A 22,821-nucleotide genomic window follows, 5' to 3' on the forward strand; every position below is an offset into this window, starting at 1 on the left:
ATTGCTCTCAGTCCCACTGTTCCTCCTCTGGGTATCCCTCACCATGCAAATGGTGCCATGTGTGTGCCGATGCCATGCCCAGGCTTCAGGGAACAGCTCCGCAGCTGTGTGCAGCCTTTGGTAGAGTAAGGGTCGTGTCCAGAAATGTGTCAGGGCAGCAGTGGAGATAGTAAGGACCTGCTTACCTGCTTTTTAAGGGAACCACTCCCTACACCACCCACAGCCATCTTTACAACAGAGCCGGAGTGAAGGAGAGGCCAGGCAGTGCAGAGCTTCCCCCGTGCACTGCACTGCTCATGCATTGTGCATTGTGTGATGCCTGGTGGCCCCAGTTTGCTTCTCCCCACAATCACTGCTGTATTGCTGCTTGTGTGGGAACATGGATGATGGAGCCCTGATGGGCAAATGGTCATCTGGGGGAATGCAGGTAGGCTTCCCCTTGTGGTCATGTTGTGAATGACCTCAATGTATGTTCAAATTGTTTTCATAGATAGTTATGATCAAGAAGTACACTGCATGTGACACTATGTTGGGGATACCGCTCCTGATGACACGGAGTCGAACTAGACATGCATTGGCTCCATAGGAAATAACAGAGTGCCTTTTCACCTACTGACCTTAAATGCTTATTGCTCTGAACTCTGAGTTGGGTTCACAGCAATTAAGCTATTAAGGTGACAGGACACACAGTGTTCTTTCTGAATGGAAAGGCTCAGGCAATGGTTTCCAAAGGAACCAGAAATTAATTCTTTAAAAATTCCTGATTAATTATTAATAAATCCTATCAACTTGGGGGTGCCTGTGGGGGGTGGAGGCCAGCCCTGCTGTGCCCCCAGACCCACTTTGGGGTGCCTTGGCACCCCCCAAAGGTGGGGAATGGGGCTGCCTCAAATCCCCATTATTCCCTATGGCAAGGATGCAAACATTGAAAAAAATTTCAAAGAATCATTAAAAACCTTAGGAGTGTCCAATTGCTTTGGGGTTTGGCACCTATGGGTGCCTACCACCCAACCCAGTTTTGGAGGCTTGGACCAGTTTGAACCAGTTTGAATCAAACCAGGCTCAGTTTGGTTCGAATTTGAACTGGCAGGTCAAACCCAATGCCTGGTTCAGTTTGAATTCAAACATTCAAACTGAACCAGTTCGCATTCAAACCAGTTCGTACATCCCTAGTCACAACTCATTCACCTAGATCAGAGACTAATTTTCTAGAAGGAAGCAAGCTTAGCTTTTTACAATGTAGCCATGAAAGCAAAATAGTATGTATTAGCAATATTCAATAACAGGAACCACATTTGAGATTTGTACAGCAACTACTTTATTATTTTCAAATGCAAACTTCTGCATTTAGTTTGCTATTTTACAATTTTACAAACTAGGTATAAAAGACCATAAATAAATGACATAAGTTATGTGTACCTAAGATTGATGGAGAGGGAAAAATTACAAATTAAAACAAAATAGAAAATCTATATTTCTAACTGAAAGATCATTCAGATCTGAGAACCAAGCAATGCACAGTTAAGATTTTTTATTTCAGTATGGACTAAATTATCATATGCCTCATACATTCTAATTTTTAACCTTGCATATTCCAACATACTTGTAGTGATACAAAAAAATAAATGTACTCTCTTTTTAAATCTGTCTAATTAGTATTCAGGATGCTTTCTTTCTGGTTATGAAAATGTCATGTAAAAGAAAAATACTGCTTTGAAGTCCTGTTTACTGGAGAACCAGCTTTGTTTGCTTTATACATATATATATATATTTAATACATAGATCCATCACAAAGTTAATACAGCAAGAAACCTGGACAAACATCAACCAGTGGGGTTGTGAGCAGAACAATTTTCTAATGTACAGAGGTTTGCTGTGTTAAGAGAGTTCCATTGATGTGTCTTCTGCAATACAAAGAAATGGAGGCCAGTTTTGTATGCATTTCTGGTTGTTGGGTAGTCTTGTATTGCTGCTGTTTTAGTGCTGTGCCCTGCCATCAACACAACTACACAATTCCAGGAATATTGATCTTTAATTTTGTGTTCATCAGACCAACAAAAATAATCTTTAAAATGAGAAAGAAGGAGGGAGAAAGGGAAGCAAGGAAGGAAAGTAAATCTGAGACCCATTTTTAGGGTCCTATTTAATGCTGAACGTTTTCAATGCAATATTTACACGTTCTTTTTTCCTTTATTCCTCCCCTTTAAGATGCGTTGGTTTGACTGTCCTGTTTCAGCTTGCTGGGCTGCTGCTCTGTATCTTAGTAGGGAAGAGCCTTCAGCAGCCAGAAAGCAGGTCGAGCACATCAACTGCTGAGCTGAGCAGCCCATTCCCCAGACTCCAGCATTCAGCTCACCTCCAGAACAGTATACAGAAAATTAGCAGTGAACTCTCCAGACTGTGTAAAGTTCCTGGTAGGACCAGTAGGTCATTACCACTACTATCTTTAGTGCAGCCTTGTATAGCAATTTTCCTACACTAGGAACATGGTCATTTTTGCAAACCTCTCGCTAACTTGGGAGAAAATAACACTGAGCAGCATCCAGACTAACCTAGTTATAACTAAAGCCTGTTGCAAGTCAAGGGTTTTAATAGTCATTGACTTCAGTGGTGCTTAATAATAGCTAACCAGTCTGGATACTTAACACCATATTTGCCTGAAGAGAAGACGATTCTGAATTTAAGACAATCCCCTTATAAAAATAGAGGTTAAATACAAGTTATACCTGTACGTATCCAAAAAGAAAAGAGTTCTGAATTTAAGATGACTCCGCCCCCACAACTTCTAACAACAAACTTAGAAAAATCCTAGTCTTGGATTCAGGTAAATACAGTATCCAGAGTTATATTTGCTTAGCACTCATTTAGGGGTTCAAGGTCCTTGCAGGGGGCACACTGAATCACTGGCTTCTGTGGATGGATAAGGATTGCATATTTCTGTTTGCATTCAACAAGTCTTTCAAAGCCTATTTTTCCAGGAGAAAAAAAGAAAAAGAAAAGGCAACTTTATAGTTCCCTTTAAAAGAACCTGCGGATGGATGAAGATGTGATCTCGGCCTGCTTTTCCTTTAAGGTACCGCTGCTTCAGTAATGAACAGGCCTCATCCAGACAACAGTTACTGATGGAATTCTTAATCACCATTTTGGATCACTCACTATGGAACACTCCACAACTAAAGTGAAAGAAGTCCTGCTCTAGACTGAAGAACGATTTGTTAAGGTTAGTGTGGCAGCTACATATACATGAATTGATACAACAGAATTGTAACATTCAGGGAGTGTGTGTGTTTTCTCGCTACCGTTGCATAGCTCACCTACTGGCCTGGTAACTTCAACAGCCCTGCCACAACCTGTCAAGCTATCTTGAGATGCTCCCCGCATGTTCACAGGTGGCCCTGTGCAACTGGCAACACATAAGCACACACATGTGCACGCATACACACTCTCTCGCTCTCTCTCTCACACACACAGACACACAGGCCGTACATATTCTCACACATCCTGGAAGAGATAATAAGTTATTTTCCATTCTATTAAAAAATATTGATATTATCGCAATGGCACAATATCAGTAAAGCATCACTTCATGATCATATATGCAGTCTCAGCTTCTGTGAACTGGCTTCTGTGCGATGGCACCCAAGCCTGGCGTCCATGATGTAGGGCTTTGCCACCTCAACTCATACAGATGCAGCAGTGACATGAAGAACAAAACACCAAAGGAAAAAATTAAATAAATGGAGTGAGGAAAGAGAAGTCTGCAGGGCTTTGATACAGTACATTCCTCAAATGGCAATGAAAGAGCCACGCTTGGGCCTTATAATCCTTTGTTTTTGTTGCTGACAAAAGATGTTTTTAAAAAAGAAGAAAGCCAAAGAGAAACTCTTCAGGGAGAAATGCTGCTTATCCACAGTCCACCATCCCTACAGTTTGTGCAGAGGAAAGTGTGGCATGGAAACCTCTGTCTTTTATCCTCCAAGGTCAACATGGGCACCAGGAAGAGTTGAGTCCAAAGAAGCAGGATCCATTTTCCCTATGAAAGACAAACATCACATCAAAGAAATGCAATTTGTCCCTTGGCTTCACACTTACCAGTCAAGGTTATCATGGGAAGCCCACGTATGTATTTTGAGTATTCCCTTGCAAGTAACAGAGCAAGGACGTGTTTTATTTTTCATTTAAAAAAAAGCCCAAGACTAGCTACATTTTAGTTCAGATGACACTACCTCCATCACTGTATGCATTCAATTTATAAACCGTATTCATTTTTTTAAAAAAGGAAAATATAAAGGTTGAAAGCCAGGCTTGCTGGTTTAGGGAAATGTTTCTTGTTTATGTCTGAGCGCTTCTGCATTCCTTTTCCAGATTTCCTCCTAGAACACAGTTTTAGTGAAGTCATTGTTCAGTGGTAGAACACACTGAATGCATCAGAACCCTGGTTCAATCTCTGGCATCTCTAGTAAGAAGTAAAAAGGCTGTTAGCTGAAGTTAAGGGAATAAGTGTGCCCTTCACCCCAGGTGCCAGGGGTGTATGCCCAACTCCTGTGGGATCTCTCCAATGCACCACACGTGAGTCCCAGCCTCCAATGATCCATGCTGCGTTGATCACCTGGGTGTGTGGTGGCACTGCACACCAAAGACATGGCAAAGGATTGTCTGGGGGGGGGGGAAGGGTTGCTTCCCTTCCTGTCCCAGTGGGGATCATGTAAATAGCTTCAGAGGGTCTCTGAAAACAAAACTAGGGAAGATTCCTCTTTGAAACATTAGGGAGCAGTACTGGGCTAGATGGAGTGACTCATGCAAGGGAGTAGGGGTGTGCACAAAACTGGGTTGCCCGGTTCAGTCAGACCAGGCATGTCCCCCTCCCCATGTAGTTCGAGGGGGTGTTGTGATTTTAAAAAAAACCTTAGAAATATAACTAGCCACTGCTGCTCTGGGGGCTTCTCCGAGGCTGTGGGGGTGGTCTCTGGTGGTTCCCTCTCCCCCGCCAGCCTCCCTTAACATCCAGATCACCCAGTTTGGGTGGTCTTCGGCCAGGCCTGCCCTCCATTGCAGCAGTCAATTTTGGAAGCTGTCGCGCATGGCCAATGGGCATCTGTGTGGCCGGGATTAAAAAAAATTAACTTAGAACCCCCCGAACAGGCCGGGAGGTTCGGTCCAATATCAAGCCACAGAACTGAACCGGTTCGATGTCAAACAGGTTCAGAATCGAACCTCTTTGCACACCTCCACAAGGGAGTGTAATTTACTTTTTACTAAATGATTGCAACCCACAGATCTGCACAGGGGACATATGTGTACCCATCACAACTGGTTACATTTGCTTACATTTTTGTTTCTGTTGAACTATACTTCACAGGTCAAATATGTGGCAATTGCCCATTCTTCTGTTGCGCACACACACATTGTAGCTCCCTACCTCTTGTAAAGGGAGCTGACCAAGTGTCACACCTTTCTTCCCAAATTTCCCTGTCTGCTTGGGAAAAGAATAGAGATGCTACACTCTACTACCTCTATTTTAGGGATGGTATGCCTGATTAGTGATAGCAGCACTGAGGTGGGCTGTTGCAAAGAAAAGTAAGTTGACATAATCTCAATACTTATGGTAAATTCTGACATTCAAGGTAGAATCCTTGTTACATCCTATTTCAGCAAACAGAACCATAGTTCAAAGTGGCCATGTTTGTGTGTCTATGTATTTTAAAAGAATAGCCCGAGCTTCGTATAGCAATTTGAAAGCATGTGTAAATGTGTGAAGTTTTTCTATACTTTAGAAACTGGCAAAGTCAATAATCTCAGTGTTTCCAGTGAATGTCAAAGTCTAACATTCTCCAGCAAACTGGTATTAAAATATGCTTGTTTAAGTTACCTTAAAAAATAAAAAACACATGTTCTTCCAAATAGAAAAGCTTTTATGGGTAATTCTGCAAAAAGGTTTTACTAAGCTGTCATGGTTTGACAGGATCCAAATTTAGCATCCCATGTTCTCAACAACTTGCTTTCAGAATCAAGTTCAGAGGGGAAGCTTGTGGTTAAAATCGGTAAGTTGTTGTTACAAGTGACAAAAATGATGAGAGTGACGTTGGGAACACGGCAAGTCTGACTTGTTCAATTCAGTCAGTGCTTCTGGCTTCCAAATAAATGTAGTGATTTCTAACAAATCAAACTCAAGTGTCACTTTCTTTTTGTGCAAAAGCTGCTGTCAAGAGTAGAAAAAGAGATGGTGAAAAAATAAAAACTGAAGACTTAATAGGCGATATTAACTTGCCATGCTCAAAATCATAAGCCCAGATAAAATGTGGCCTCACCTCTTGACACAGTTGTTTTCTTGGCATCAAATCATGAGTGGACTTAATTCTCTTTCATTTCTGTATGCTCCTCAGATCATAAAACCATTACAAATATGTAGAAGTCTATAAGCCTATACACACTTACTTGGGAGTAAGCCACATTGAATTCAGCAGAACTTCTGAGTAATATGCATATGACTTGCAATTGACAGAGCAAAAGGAAAAGGGTGCAACTATCAGTGAAATACTACCTCTTTTATCAGGACCTCTCCTGATGTACAATACTTATTCAACATAGAAGTGGAATAGAATATCTACCACAGCTGGAATCTTTTTTTGTTTTGTTTAATGTGATATTTAAAAAACTAGATATAGCAGGTCTTAAATGAAGCTGGAATGCACATAGCATTCACAGTGGAGTTACGAAGGAATACATACATTTGGAGGCTCCCCCAGACCTTGGAGTGGTTTATAGGTACAGTGCATTTTCTATCTAGGATTAATATTTTAAACAGAGAAAGAAGACAAAAACAATATTTGGAAAATTAATAAGTGGGACATCTAAAATGAAAGGTATCATTTCAAATATATTTATAAATACTAGCTTAAGTACCCAGCACTGCTCAAGCTTTTGTGGCTATACCCACTGTATATCTGTCTATGCGGGGTGGTTGTCGGGGTCCCTGGGTACCCTATGTTACTCATAGGGTCCTAGGAAGTCACCTTGCAAAGTTTGGTCCAGATAGCTCAAAGGGTGTGGGAATGTATAGGGAACAGATGTCAGAGGGCAGTTTAGAGATCATCTGTGTTGTCACGGGCTTGCAACAATCACAACTGAACAGACGCACCTCACAGTTGCTTAAAGTTGCTGGCCCAAACAGATGGGGCCAGTGTCTCTCCTGTTCCCACCCTACCACCGCCGGGGGAGAGGGGGAAAAGGACTGCTCCGCTCCCTCCCACCGCAGCCACCCCTTGGCCGCGGTAAGACTTAAATAAAAAAGCGGACCTTTGGCAGGGTGGGCGCGGGGTGGCTTAGCTTCTGGAGGCTCCCGGCCCCGGCCATTTGGAGGCTCCCCTGGACCTTGGAGACCAGGCCCCCAAGGTCTGGGGGTTAGTGTACCTCTGACCAGGAGTGGCTAAAGATGATATTTATCAGGTGGAATGTTTTAGTTTAAAATAATATGGATATGGATCCCCCCTGCTAACTGGGCAAAGAGGCACCTTTTAACGTGGTGATTCTCTTTATTTAGCAGGGGGAGAGTAACTGGCGCTATCCACCCCCAGCATTGGACCTCCATTGACTGTTGCTGGTGTCTATCATGTTTCTTTTTAGAATGTGAGCCCTTTGGGGACAGGGATCCATCTTATTTACTTGTTATTTCTCTGTGTAAACTGCCCTGAGCATTTTTGGAAGGGCGGTATAGAAATCGAATTAATAATAATTTTCTGTGCCCTTTCTGATATTAATAGTACTGAATAATGTTTGTATTATGTTTATAATTTTCTTGCTAGTTTTATGTGATTCTTTGTTTATAATTTTGTGTGTTTTAAGTGGAAAATAAATAGTTTTTAAAAAAAGGAAAAAAGTTACACACCATGAACACATTCTGCTTTATGACTGGTACAGAAATGAAGTCACTATGACCCGAGTGGGAAAGCCACACTTCCACTAACCTTTTCAGTGTTGCACAATCAAATGTCTCTTAGAAGGGCAAAAGGATGCAAGTCTGGAAGATCCATAGTTATGAATGGCAGACTAAGATGTTTTCAAAAATGAGAGAGAAGAATCAGTGTGGCACAACAGCAGCCAACACTACAAACTCTTCCCACTCCACAAATCCAGTAATCCATGTGGGTTGCTCTATTTCTCAACTTGTAGGCAGGCAAATCTTCAACTGAGAGGCACTGATAAGCCAAAGGATATTTTCCCTCAAGGTTTCTGCAAGGTACCATTGATGCACAGATTATGCCAACATTTTCTGGTACAGAAGATTCTTCATTCCAATTAAAAAAATGAACCACCGTGCTATATCCCACAGATCAAACACAATGATTGTAATCCCAATGGCTGTTGTGGAGAACAATAGTACTTTCATTTGTTCAAGCACAGTATCTGGCAGCAAACACAGCATCAGAAGTTGTATGTGATGTTATATAGATACATGTATATTACATAATGTCGATCCACATAGAAGTATATTCCAAGAAAATTTGTTCCAGGTCTGTTCTCCAATGACCAGCTGTCATTTCTGTAGGTTCCCTCCACGTGACACTCTCAGCAATCTTTACATATCTATCAATGCTGCAAATCTTTCATTATTATTATAATTATTATTATTATTATTTCAAACGGCGAGGAGAAGAAGTAAAAAAAGTGCAGTTCTTCAATTAAAGTGCATGGATGAGGTAAACTAATTTCAAGAGTTTTGAGTTTATTCAGTACTGGCTCAAACCGGAACCATTCTGCCGTGCATTTGTTGCATTTGGGTCCTCATTGCCTGGACGCTGCTCAGAATCTTATTCTGGTGTGCAATGGCAGTAATTCCAATTCTTGCCAGGTCACTGTATGAAGCAAAAAGGAAGATGCCGAGGAGTGAGAACTTTATGTAACATATAGATCCAGCAAAAAACATTAGAAGTACAAAAAAAGGGAAAAAATGCAAAGCAAGGTGAATGTAAATAAATGCTTAATTAAATGTTTGAAGGCATTATGAAAGGCATTTAGAAGCTATATAAATTCTAGACAAAAAGGCATTCCAATACTCTAATGAGTGTAATGATAAGCAGCACAAAGCAAAAAAAGCCGATTAAATCCAGATTTACCAGTTTTTTTGTTATACCGCTGAGTACTTACTCCTGGTTCATATGCACCACAGCCTCTAGGGTAGTATAGCTGGCAGCTGTGAAGTTATCCTTGTATCGCTCCATCTTAATAGCCTGGAGCCAATCACCAACAGAAACTACAGCTGAAAATTCAGGAGAACTTGGATCCAGCAAAGCAGTATTAGGCCTAAGAACAAAAAAGAGCAGATTAAAAAGATGTTTGAAGCTGAATTTAGACTCCACAATCATTTGTACTAAGTATATACAGATAAGAGGGGCATGTAGGGCTTGAGATCTATCAGGAACAGGGCTCATAAAGTCCTACATGGAAACTGTACACAAAATGTTTCAAAGGGCTTAAAGTAGGCTTCCCCAACTTGCGGCCCTCCAGATGTTGCTGAACTACAATTCCCATCATCCCAGCCACAATAAGTTGTATCTGGGGGTGATGGTAATTGTAGTTTGGCAACACCTGGAAGGCCGCAAGTTGGGGAAGCCTAGCTTAAAGAATGAGATTTACATGGTGAAAAATAGCACTTTATGTTCCTATTGTTTGCCTGCAATCACATATGAAATTATAGAGAGAGTCGGGAGCATATTTGTCTTGGTAGGTCTATGGTAAGTTCAATGGTCCATTTTAAATATTCAAGTTCTGTCTGGTGCACTGCTTTTCTACTGGACACACCCTTGCTGTTGAGTATAGTTGCTAGCTTCTCTCTGCTAAAAGGAGCCTTGAGGAGCATGGTCTCTGTCCTTTCAGGAAACAGCCCCTCAGTTTCAGACACCTCATTCCTATGTGTGATACATAAAGCTCATTCACATGACCTGAAACAGAGTCAGAGGAGCCGCCAGTCAGGGTAGGAGAGCCACATGCACTCCCAATCCATAGTTGTGTAATTCAAAAAGCAAGGGAGGAGGGGAAGAGTGATGGTGTGGGATGTGGGAATTGTTTAGGATGGGCACACCCTAAGCAGATTCTGTCAATGAAAAGCCATCCTACCCAGCCCCTGCCTGATCACTCTCCCCTCCTCCTAGCTTGCTTTTTGAGTTCTCACGGCAATGGATAGCTCTCCTATCCTAGCTTCCAGCTCCTCTGACTCTGTTTCAGGTCATGTGAATGAGCCTATAATTTGGTTGCAACATCAGTGTAATGTCTTCATAGCTTAAGTTCTAAGCATATAAGTACAGACACAGTTCATGCTATTAAATACTTCTTTCAGGGCCAATCCCCATAGTCAAAATCTTCAAAATCTTCCTCTCTATGATGTAGAGCCCAACGGACCTCAAGGACACAGTCACATGGATAACATCTGACCTGGGTTCTCAGCTACAGATGCTCAGAAGCAAAGCGCATTATAATAGCTGGTAAATATATTGCGACAATTGTGTAAACTGCTGTCAGGAAACTACTGTTATATCTGTGCAAGGCCAAGTTACAGGCTAGGTTTTCTACTGGGGCCAATCAGAAAGCATTGTGTGGGGGAAGATCTTGACTTTGTGCACCAGTCTTCAGTTTAGGATAAACTATATAAAAGATGAATTAGGTGACAAGTGTTGGTTGCCCCATTAAACTGCAATGCACAACTGCAAAAAAGAAAACCGACAACAGAGGCTATCTGATTCAAACTTGTCTATCAATGCCAGCTACCATTTAGTGAGGCTATACACACGATCTCTACACACAGGCTCTGTGGGGAGCTCGTCATTGGCGGCCGGATTGGCCACCCACACAACTTGTGGCTCCGTCACGGACCCAGTAAGGGTGGTGGGAATCGGGGACTGCATGGCCTCCAGAAGTCCCAGAATGCCCTGCGCAGGTGCATGGGGTATTCTGGGGAGACCCCCGAGGTTGGGAGGCTTGTTGGAGCCTCTCGGTTGAGGACCTCCCCATGAGTAGCTGCGGTGCAGAGTTGCGCCATGGTGGCTCATGATTGCCAAAAACGGGGTTACCGGAGAGCCATGCAGCTCCCGGAGGTTCTCATGACTGCTAGAAAGCGAGCTGGGTTCCCTTAGCCTGCTTTTGAGCGGTCGTGTGAATAACCTCAGTAAGTATTTCCAGAAGGAGGCAATCCTACCTGAATTCTTACACCAAAAGCATTGGCTGCACTACTTTGATCCCTCCAAACTCCATGCCTATTTTATCTAAGATACTCTGAAATGCAAATGAAATTCTAGTCATGTGGTAGTCTACTTTGACATGTTTCCCTATCCCTGCTCCATGTATCTCCTTGTCGACTTTGAAAGAGCAGGTCTCAATTCAACAGCAATCATTAACGGTAAGATTATGTGCTACCGTGCTTTTTGGAAGTTCAGAACTTAGGGAAGGGTTCAGCTAGTTAGTCCTGGCCAAGTCTGCAAGCAAGGAAAGCAAGCATACAAAGTAGGGATGGTGAGAGTTAATCCACACTTTAATCAATTCCTGACTGATACATGTGCCAGACTAGCCTAACATAATGGTGGCTTTGATCTTTGTTATGTGGAATGTGTGCTTCAGTTTCCCTTTAAGATAGCCACAGGATAATGATTTTTTTTTAAAAAAAATGATCAGTGAATTATATATTGATAGCATCTTTTACTATTTTTTACACTTTGCATGTAGAACTGGTTTTCTATAGACCGCGCTAAATTGCTACAATAAATCAATTTTTGGTTGTTTTGAAAATGTCTGTTTTAATTTATTTCCAGTCCATAGCATCAAAGCCTGGGTGTATTACAGACTTCTCATAAGTTATTGTCCTCAATCTGAATGACTGCTACTTCTAATTCTTAGTAGTCACCACACCCCTTTCTCAGTGATATATTTAGCATACATCAAAGAGTAAGAGATGGCTAGTCAGAAAACCTTTCCTGTATAGAGACACACGTGAGCAAAAAACAAAACAAAACAAAACAAAAACCATTTTCCACTTTGTATTTTGTGCTCAAATACGAAAAGGTCCTTGTGTCACATGGAGGAAACAGGCAATGAATACCAGATTCTACAGTAATAACTACGGGTTTGTCAGAGATCTATGCTTATCAGTGGACTGGAAATCAAATACAACTGAATGAGATGGAACGACTTGGTATTATGCAGCCCTCCTTCTTCAATAATTTAACACAGAAGGGGGAGATACTGCAGTCAGGCTACAGATGCAATTAGAGCAATCTAGAGGAAACAGGATGGCAGGGCCCTCACTGGGCTAATAACCTGTCATTGATAATGTAAATGGTAAGCAATGGTCACCAAGGGGCATGAGCATTTAAAAGTGAAAAACCACTTTTTTCTTGATGCTAGACTTGATAGCAGTTGAATCTGGTGCTGTCTGGCCTCTGCTGACTGCTGCTGCATTTGTTCATGGAAGTTAATTTGAGGGATTTTTAAAAAACACATTTTATATCCCGCTCTTCCTCCAAGGAGCCCAGAGAGGTGGTGTACTACATACTTGAGTTTCTCCTCACAACAACCCTGTGAAGTAGGTCAGGCTGAGAGAGAAGTGACTGGCCCAGAGTCACCCAGCAAGTATCATGGCTGAATGGAGATCTAAACTCGGGTCTCCCCGGTCCTAGTCCAGCACTCTAACCACTACACCGATATGAAGGAGTGATTCCCCCTCAGCTAAAGATGAATGCCATTGTCAGAATATTTTAGTCTTCCTCCAAATCTTGCCTCTGCTCAGCTATGACACCTTGGGGATTCCGCTTTGAATAGTAGGGACAGCTAAAAATAAAGCATTTGAAAGCATGAGAGTTCATGCTTGCTCATTTCTAGTGAGCGTAAACCTCTCTATTTACATGATGGAGTCATTAAGTTCCAGTCTAAAAACAATCAAACTGGCGTGATGAGCAGGGACGTAACTATAATCGGGCAAGGGGAGACAGTTGTCTGGGGGCCCACTGCCTTGACCCCCCAGAGGCAAGTCACATGACTGGCTCCCCCAGCTGCGCACCCGCCCGGGCTTCCTTCAGTTGTATTCATCCTCCGAAATTGATGTGAGTGTTAAGATCTGGAGCTACCAGAACAGCATGTCCTTCTCTAGTACCCTTAAATGACATTTTACTATGCTTTCTGTTACCACTATTCAGCCTCATTTAAGATTTCTTTACTTCATGAGCTGAGCTTCAGTGAGCTGAGGGGCATTTTAAAATCTTGTCTCTGGGCCCACTCCAACCTTGCTACTCCCCTGGTGACGAGCCCTACTACGGACAAAAGGCATTGCATGAAGCCAAAGCTTTTTCAAATGAGATATTAATATTAGGAATATACCTATGAGCTGTCTTGAGGATTAATGTTGTCTAATATTGTTGCCACCTGAAAATATGTCCTAAGGGCTGCATGACCATCAAGGACATCTTTTCAGGTGATGGAGGGCACCTCCATCGGAAGGAGAGATTGGCAAAAATCCACACACAAATACACACACCCAGCACAATCACAGTAGTTGCATTAGTAGAATGGGCACATGAAGACTTAGGACATCCAACTACAGATCTTCCGTGCAATGTATAATTATGTCAGGTTATAGATCATCTGTAGCTATTTAAGTATAAGGCAATGAGAGGTACAGGCTGCAAGGGGTAATAGTCAGGATCAAATCATATTGACCCTACCAATGTAAGTCACTCTGGATTCAGGAGCACTGTCCATCTTTTAAGACTCCTTTGAAGTTGTCGCAGATAAGAGAAAGGGTTACCATTCCCTTTTTCTGAGTGCTTTATTACAATTTGGTTCATTGGTTTTAAAAAATGAAATGGTATACTTTGATTTATTGGCTTTTGAAGTCATTGTTATTCACAGGGTAAAGTCTTATCAAATAAGCCTTTATGCTCTTAGTATTGTTCTAAGTGAGAGCTGGCACAGAACCCAGCCCTAACTGAGGCACTGAGGTGGTGGTTCTTTGCAATACCTGTTTAAGGCAAAGGTCCATCAAAGCATTCCTTTTCAACAATTTTTTTAATAAAAACAAATTGCTTAATTTTAAAGCAAGATAAATATGTCACCTGAATTAAAAACAATTCTGTTACCTATCTGTTACAGTCACTAAACTCTCAAGTCTGTTTTCCCTCTATGGCCTTGCTCTACAACCCAAAGGCGTCAGAGGTTCAGCTAGCTTAGGCAAGTTAGGGAAGAGTCTTCTAAGCCCATTGTCTGATGACTTGGTGGGGGGAAATATCTGGTTTTATTTTTACAATTACACTTTCAATTAAAATGATGTGATCTCTCTCTCTCCACACACACACCCCTTGCTATTCGCAGACTCACCATCTGCGTTTTCATGTTTTCTAAATGACACCTGATTTCATTATCCATGGATACTAAAGGGTTAAAACCCATGTATCTGAGGTTCCTAGAGGGCCAGAAGTGACCACGAAATCACTTCCTGTCGCACTTTGTATGTATTTCTAAGGAGCCACTTTGTAAGCAGGAGCCATTTTGTGGCTCATTTCTATTAAAAACAGATATTCCCCCTGCAATTTTTCATGGTTTTGGGGGGAATTTAGCTCCATGGGGGGCACTGCTGGGGACAAGGAGGACACAAGGAGACCCTGGGGAGCATGGTACAGTTGGTTTTTAGCCAGTTTAATCTCTATTTTAGCTCTTGTGGGGGGGGCATTTCACAATTTGGAAGGCAGGAGGAGATCCCGAGGAGATCCCAAGGAGAACTGTACAGTAGGTTTTTCTTTTTTTTCACCTTTTTGGGGATTTTTTTTTTTTTGCCCTTTTTAACCAATCCAGGAGCATAACCCCCTTTCCCCTTAGGCATAATGCCTCGTTACTTGTGGTTTGGTTACTCGTGGTAGTAGGTGAGGAACAGTACCCTCACGAATAATGAGGTTTCCTTGTATATGACAAGAAGTTCAAAGTTATTAAGTGAAAAACTAGTTGGACATATTTGTTTCAATTTAAACATCAGCATGAAGTAAGATCTACTGAATTACTGCATGCTGACTTTTAAATTGAAATAAATATATCTATGTTTGGGTTTTTTTGTGGGGGTGGGGTAAGAAGCAGAACTTTAATGGCTGTTTGGAAGTTCTGCCCCCCCCCAACCGCCCCCCGCAGTGGGTTGTGAAACATTTTTACTCCACGGATATTTTTAGTTTGCCTTGAACTCATATTGGTCCCAACTGTAATATGTTCTGATCTAGTTTCAAGTCTTTTTCGTTCTCCTTGCCTTTACGCTGTCCTTATTCTTTTTATGTTTTGTGTTATATACTTTTCGGTTCTATATAATATTTCTTAGGTGCCTTGGGGTCCTTATGGTGCAGAAGTATAAAAGTGTAAGTCAGTATGTAATTAATTAATCAAATAGAATGATATGGGGAACATGAATCTCTGCATACTGAAGTATCAAAACCCTACAGATTCCCTCAGTGTGCACCAATGGAATGCCAGCATAAAGCAAATAGGAAACAGCCTTCCACTGCAGGGAGAAAAAAAAAGCTGAAATAGTCTGGCCAAAGCTATGAAGCAGACATCGATCTGAGCACAGAAGTTTAGGTGAGTTACAGCTGCCTGTCACCACCAATATATTCCCTCATCCATCACCATTAAGAAAGCATAGCTGACCTGGAGCTCTCAGAGCCTGTCCTCTTCAAGCTGTTGGGGTTGCGGATGAGTTTGTCTAGCATGTTGACAATCTGTCCAAATTTAGGCCTGTCACTACGTTCCTTCTGCCAACAGTCCAGCATCAGCTGATGGAGAGCAATAGGGCAGTCCATCGGGGGCGGCAGCCGATACCCTTCTTCAATGGCTTTGATAACCTAACAAAAAAAACCAACACAGTATTTTAGGAGCTCCGAATAAGACAATCCATCACACACACTTAAAACAGGATGACTTTGACTAAGTCTAAGCATGGAAACAACTGCACAATTAAAGACAAGAATGAAAATGTCTCTGTATATATAACTCCAACAATTGCTAAACTGGCCATCGTTTCTTGTTTCTTTTTGAGACTTGTGTTTGCAATGCATTTTACCTATAATGCAAGATGGGCACATTTTAAATGTACAGATGTGTAATTTTCCTTTGGCTTTGTATTCTTTTAGAACTCATGCCATTTAAAATAGCATTGTAAATACTCAAAACTAGAAAGTGGTGAAATAAATGTTTTGACTGATTGAACAGGTCTGTCGATTAGTATTGGAAATTTGCAGTGCTGCATCACTTCTAAAGGTTTTTCCAGGTATCACGAGGCCAGACTGTATTCTTGTTTCCTGAGCAATGGTTGAGTTCAGCTCCACTGCCAGCAACACCTGGTCCTGTTTTCTCGTCCCCAAATCTGTATGTCTCTTGTGCAATGCAAAAGGGGGAATTGCCTTAGGCTGTTCTCTGTCCATAAAGGGCAGCTGCAAACTGGCTTACTATGTCACTTAAAAGTGTGTAATTATTAACAGTATCCAAAGTGATCCATAGCCCGGCTGTATAAAAGCCACCATAAACCCTTCCATACATATAGCTCATTATCACATGCTGCCTCTTTGGCAAACCTATGCAGAATGAGCTCATGCATAATCAGGATCCAGTTCCTGACAGCCGGGAACCCAGTTCACAACCCTTCACCCCATCACAGTTGGCACTAATGGGCACTCTTGTTGGTAGTCTTTACAGAGAGAACAAAGATTAATTGGCCACACACATTGATTCACACAACCATAGAACTGGTTTCACAAGAAGAGTGGCTAAGATACAATGGCAAGCAATGTGGATTCATACTTCCATTGCCACTAGGCGCTCAGTAAACAGAAAAAAGTGTTGTCTCCCAGGCTACCAAACCTGCCCTATTCACAACCACAAAATTAATAACTTTCTAAGCCTTATTGGTATTCTAACTGCAAGGAGAACAATGTATATTCCTCCTCCCCATCCCTGCCACAGTGAAGCCTTTCTTTATCTATGTGACAATATGAGTGACGTGAGCTGCATAGCATCTCGTTTGCCTCCTCTGGCAAAAGGCGTCATAGCTACATCACTGGCCCAATTAATCCGGGTATTCTTCTTGATCTCTCATGAGCTAAGGGGCCTAAAGAGCATTAGCAAACCTACTTCTGCATTGCGCTGAATTCTGTTTTGTTGTGAATGAAAGCTGGCCATGTTTCTGAAGTGCAGCTGAAGCTTTGTTTTCATGGTAACTTCTGGTGACTTCTTTTCCTATTGAGCCAGACCATTGGCCAGGAACCTAGCCCAATACTGTCTGTTCTGCAAGTCTGCCCTGGCACTGGATCTCCAAAGCTTTTTCCAGGTCTATTCTCTCTCTTAGATAGATAGGTAGATAGATAGATACTGTAGGTAGATAGATAACTCACATTTGAAGGGAATTAAAATGGAATCGCTTCTCAGCTTCAAAGCTATCCATGTGCAAACAATTTTCTAGAATATTATTCAACTTCCTAACTTTGACTAAAGTGCTCTGCATTTCATATCTCAAGATCAAGAAAGGAAGAAATGTTAATCTGCTGATAAATCTCCTGATAAATTTTATATCTAATTTTCATTGGATGAGCTTCCTTTTGAGAACGTGGTGCATATTGGATTCCTCCTCCTTTTCTTCTATAACACTATTCTACAACAGCACACATTTTATTAACTTCCTCTTAAAATTGACTGAAGAAGTCCAGATGGTACAGTTAAAGAGACTTGCATAATTTACAAGGGGTCATTTACTAAAGCTGTTTTTTAATGTCCCCAAAGGACGTATCTTCTGTTGTTATTACTTAACCCTTTCCCACAATAATAATATCATATTGTATATACCAAAGAAATTTTTTTGCATTTTCTGGATGGGAATTATTGGGACAAAAAAATGAAATTAAGCCACATTAGGTTTGAAATATTTACCCTTAATGGGAAAGCCAGTTTTACTGATGTATTCTTAATGGATTCTCAAGTGAGAAATTGTGGTACAGAATCAATATTAACAATTTTCTCTCCTCACTAAAATGTCTGAAATGCTTTGCAAATGGAAAAGCATTTCCTTTTCCTGAGATCCCTTTTAAAAGAGCTGCAATTCCTTTCTAACCCTTCATCTGGCATGATGCAAACAAGGTTGTCAAATATACAAATGTAGCAAGTAACAGGAAAGATGATGCTAAGCACTTGAGGTAGGATTGTGGAGGTAGGATTATGGTTTGGGTCACCAAAAGCAGATAGAAGTTTTAGCTCCCATTCCACTGAGATCTCTCCCCCACCCCCGCTGCTCTTTCATCAGTCCTAGTCACATGGGGAAATTGCTTTCATGTAGTTAAAAGTTGAATCTGAAGGTTATGTGAATGTTATAGACAATAGGTAACATTTTAACTAATGGTAACACTTAGATGATGATGTAGAACACTTACATCTTGGTTGGACATATCCCAATAAGGTCTCTCTCCATATGACATCACTTCCCACATTACAATTCCATAACTCCAGACATCACTAGACGATGTAAATTTACGGTAAGCAATAGCTTCTGGAGCTGTCCACCTGATGGGTATCTTCCCACCCTGTAGATAAATCAACAATGGCATTTATAAAACAACAGTAAATCAATGTAAAGTGTGCCATCGAGTCAGTGTCGATTCCTGGTGACCACAGAGCCCTGTGGTTGTCTTTGGTAGAATACAAGAGGGGTTTTACCATTGCCATCTCCTGGGCAGTATGAGATGATGCCTTTCAGCATCTTTCTATATCACTGCTGCCTGATATAGGTGTTTCCCATAGTCTGGGAAACATACCAGCAGGGATTCGAACTGGTAACCTCAAGTCATTTCCCTGCTGCGCCATTAGATAGCTATTTGTCAATGTACATAATTAAAATCATGAGGTTGTATTCATGAGATGCCCTAACAGCTGAAAAAGCAACTCTTCTCTTCAGTTATAGGTAAATGGACTTTAGCACAGAGTACAGAATTCAGCATCCAGCAAATTAGGTTTAACTAATTTAATTTTCTTTTTAATCAGCAAAAATGTTTTTAAAATGTACAAGGATGTAAGCAAGTATGGACTGAGAAGAAATCTCTGTGCTTAAAGGTGGGGATTCAAGGGCCTACAAAGTCCTTTGCCTCTTCCCATGTCAAGTAGAAGCAGAATAAATTATGCCAATATCAAGAATATGCAACCTGTTTAATGTATTGTATTAATATTTATTTGTATTTAGCTTTGCTTAATTTGTACAATCTGAATTTATTCTAAATTGGGTTGATCTGGTGTGTGTGTGTGTGTGTGCGCGCGCGCACACACACACAACTTTATTAGTGTAGAGTTTGCACAAGCCTTGTCATATACTACTGTTGAGGATGGGAATGTCACCCATCTGTTTTCTTTAGTCACAGGGATGCAAATCAGGAAAATGTTCAGTGTATTTTTATCAGTGCATAACCAGGTCTCTGCTTAAGGCTATACTGATGCAACTAAAGGTTCATAAAATGGATCACAAAATTATCACTGCATACTTAACATTTGGATACTTACTACTAATGCAAGTGCTTTGCTATTATAATCTTGCTTGTCTGCTGCCAGACGTCTTGTCCAGCTCTTCAAAATATATGCACTCATTGAGGCCTAAACTCATCAAAGAATTCTGGGTTAGGTTCACATGATAAAGCTAGTAAGCAAATTGGTTAGGCATCTTCTGTGTAACATCTTGATCATAAGTAAAAAACTTAGAAGTCAGACTTGTGAAGCATGCCTACAGAACATCTAATCAGATCATTAGCCATTTACTAATGACTTAAAAGTAATGCTACCCTCATTATCTGAGTTGCTTCTCTGGAATAAAAAAGCTGCCAGAGATTTCTCCATTTGTTTATGCAAATGAACAAGGTGTTTTTAATTGAGATGGGTTTTTTCAGATCCATCTGGGAGATTTTAAAAAAAAAAAATAACCCAAAGATTTACAGAGTATGTGGATAGATTACTTCTGTGTTTTCTTCTTTCACTTTGCTCTCATGCTTTCTGCTACTAAAACGACTAAAACAGCATGGCTGATTATCTCATCTGTGTCTGCCTTTTTTCTTCTATATGGCTTCAATATGGCACTGCTATGAAGGCATGTGAAGATTATTATTATTATTATTATTATTATTATTATTTGTACATTTATATCCCGCTCTTCCTCCAAGGAGCCCAGAGCGGTGTACTACATACTTGAGTTTCTCTTTCACAACAACCCTGTGAAGTAGGTTAGGCTGAGAGAGAAGTGACTGGCCCAGAGTCACCCAGCTAGTTTCATGGCTGAATGGGGATTTGAACTCGGGTCTCCCCAGTCCTAGTCCAGCACTCTAACCACTACAACACGCTGGCTTGCTTGCATCTCTCCCCAATCAATCTTGCATTATCAAAAACAAATCCAGTCTACGTTGGCTATCTCGTGCATAAACCTGGAGATATTTTCATGATGCCTGTCCTCCATACTGACTATACAACTCGAATCTACAAGTTATTCCTGAAAAAGTGAGGAAATGGGTTGTGGTTGTTTCCTGCTTACCCCTGAATCCAGATTATTCATAAATAAATTAAATAGATCTTTAGGAATTCTACTGTGCGAGAACAATCTGTTTGTTCTTGCTTTCAAAGTCCTAGTGCCATTTATCAGACTTCACATTGAAGCTCTTCTTACCAGTTTAGCCAAACCTGGGCTGAGGAAGCCAAACCTGGTCTTGGCTGATGGGTGCTTTGGCGGCAAACCCACCTGTGGAGCCAGCCTCTTAAATGAGGTTAAGGGAACAAACACTCCCTTAGGCCCATTTTTAAAAATTGTGTGCAGCGCTGGCTGCTTTTAGCCAGCACTGCAATATGGATGGGCACCCGCCTATCACTGCAGGGACCCCCATAATGCACAACACAACCACACAGTGCATTATGGGAGTTCCGGGGGTTGGGACGTGTCCTGGCCCCTGACCCTCTACGCTGCCTGATGTCTGGGTGCCCAATCTGCGCATCCAGCTCCCTCAAGGCATCATCTGTGGGGAGGGTAAGGTTACTGAACCTTCCTCCCTGCCTGCCCGCCAAGCCCTTCTCTGGATTACGGGGGCTCATTCTGTTATGAGAAGCAGAATTCAGTGGTACCAGAGGATTGCAAGGTAGCAACTGAAGCAGCAGTTACTTTTTAAAAAGGGATCCTGGGAAGAGGCAGGAATTATCGGACCATTAGTCTGTGTTCGGTTCCAGGTATATTTATGAAGAGTTTCATTAAAACGTATACAATAACCACATTTGCTGAAGAAGAATTTGTATGGCTTCACTTAGAATGATTTGAGAATATTAATAAACATGTATATGGTGTGATCCAATGGACTTCACTCTAGTCTTCAAAAAAGGTTTTGAAAAAGTTCCCTTAATAAAGGTTTCTGTGTAAACTTAGCAGTTATGGCGTAGGAGAATAAATCATCTTACTGATCGGTAACTGTTAAACAACAGGAAGCAAAGAGGAAGTACAAAGAGATTGTTCTCACAGAATGGAAGCAAGTAAATAATGCAACAGGGAAGGCTTTGTATTGGGGCCAGTGCTGTTTAATTTACCTATAAATAATTTGGACTCATGGGTGAGCAGAAAGACAGCCAGGTTTATTCAGGCTGATTAAAATACAAGTGGAATCTGAAGAGCTCTCCAAACTGAGTGAAAGGCAGAAAGAAAAGAAGAGCAAAAGTAGCTCAGGGTAAGGAAGTGTAAAGTGATGCACGGGGTGGGGGGGAAACCCTCACAAGTCTGCATACTGTACTCACTGCTGAGGTCTGAATTGGCTGTGACTATTGAGGAAAGGTCTATACAGAGGAATAGCTCAGTGTAAAGTCATCTCAGCATGTGGTGGCATTGCAAAGGACAACTTCCATGCTGGTGATTTCTTCGGAAAGAGAATGAAAATATATGGCCAGTCTCATAATGCCTTTCTATAAAATTATGATATGCTTACATTTGGGATAGTGTGTACAGGTGAACCTTGCCATTCATGGACCCACAGTTGGGCAACTGACACCTGACCTTGGCATATGAGAAAAACAAAGAGTTAAGTCCCACTTATCTGCAGAGTTGGGGTGGCTGGAAATGACGTCTGCAGTCATTTCTGGCCACCATTTTGGGGAAAGGAGCCATTTTGTGGCTCTTTTAAAAAAAGGCATTATTTTTCATGGGAAAATGGGGGATTGGAGACTTGGGGAGGGGGCATTCCTGGATAGCACGCCCCCCACCTTTTGCCATTTTTGCTGATTTTTCCAGTCTCCAGGAACCTAAGCCCCGCATTCTGATTGCCTTAATGCCCCATTATCCGAAGCTGCAGCAGAGAACCAAACTCCCACGGATGATGGGCTTCACCCGTACAGTTCTAGTCATGCCATCTCTAAAAGGATATCAGTAGGCAGAAAAATAAATGGCAACCAAAACTGCAAGGGGATTGGAACACAGTCCTTGGCCATTGTGGTGGGGAATGATGGGAGTTGTGGTGCAGCAATATCTGGGCAGCCAAGGCTGAGAGCCCCTATTTTAATGCTTGAAACAATGGCCTGGGCATCTTGTTTTATCTTGTACATCAGCATGTGCACTTCAGCTTCCGCTACAGCAGCTCCTAGTGCTGAACCAGCAAACTGCTGCAACACAAGATCAAGAAAGCCAGGCGCACACTTGAAGATACAGTATTTTGCATGCATGGTATTGGTGCCTCTGGATAGTGACCAATGTACAGCTTTCTTCAGCCACTATGGCAATGGAATAAAAGTACATTTTCCCCAAGCGACCCGTATGTTTGACAC

The 22,821-nt window shown here is 41.6% G+C and overlaps 1 protein-coding gene across 2 annotated transcripts in view; it reads right to left on the reverse strand.

Moving 5' to 3' along the window:
• Nucleotides 1-1,294: 1,294 nt before the first annotated feature.
• The window catches only part of EPHA4 (EPH receptor A4), a 220,415-nt gene continuing 198,888 nt past the window's right edge, over nucleotides 1,295-22,821 (reverse strand). Inside the window, exons 14-18 of one of the 2 annotated variants that reach the window (XM_053307712.1) lie at nucleotides 18,432-18,581; nucleotides 15,664-15,857; nucleotides 9,145-9,300; nucleotides 7,965-8,852; nucleotides 1,295-4,033 (exon numbers count right to left, since the gene is read on the reverse strand). In XM_053307712.1, the coding sequence (XP_053163687.1) occupies nucleotides 8,738-8,852; nucleotides 9,145-9,300; nucleotides 15,664-15,857; nucleotides 18,432-18,581 (615 nt within the window). In that variant the 3' untranslated portion in view covers nucleotides 1,295-4,033; nucleotides 7,965-8,737. Of the gene's footprint in view, nucleotides 4,034-7,964; nucleotides 8,853-9,113; nucleotides 9,301-15,663; nucleotides 15,858-18,431; nucleotides 18,582-22,821 lie in introns of those variants that run through there. The other variant, XM_053307713.1, reaches the window with a different exon arrangement.

This window comes from Hemicordylus capensis, chromosome 3, assembly GCF_027244095.1.
Source record: "Hemicordylus capensis ecotype Gifberg chromosome 3, rHemCap1.1.pri, whole genome shotgun sequence".
Lineage (NCBI taxonomy): Eukaryota > Metazoa > Chordata > Lepidosauria > Squamata > Cordylidae > Hemicordylus > Hemicordylus capensis.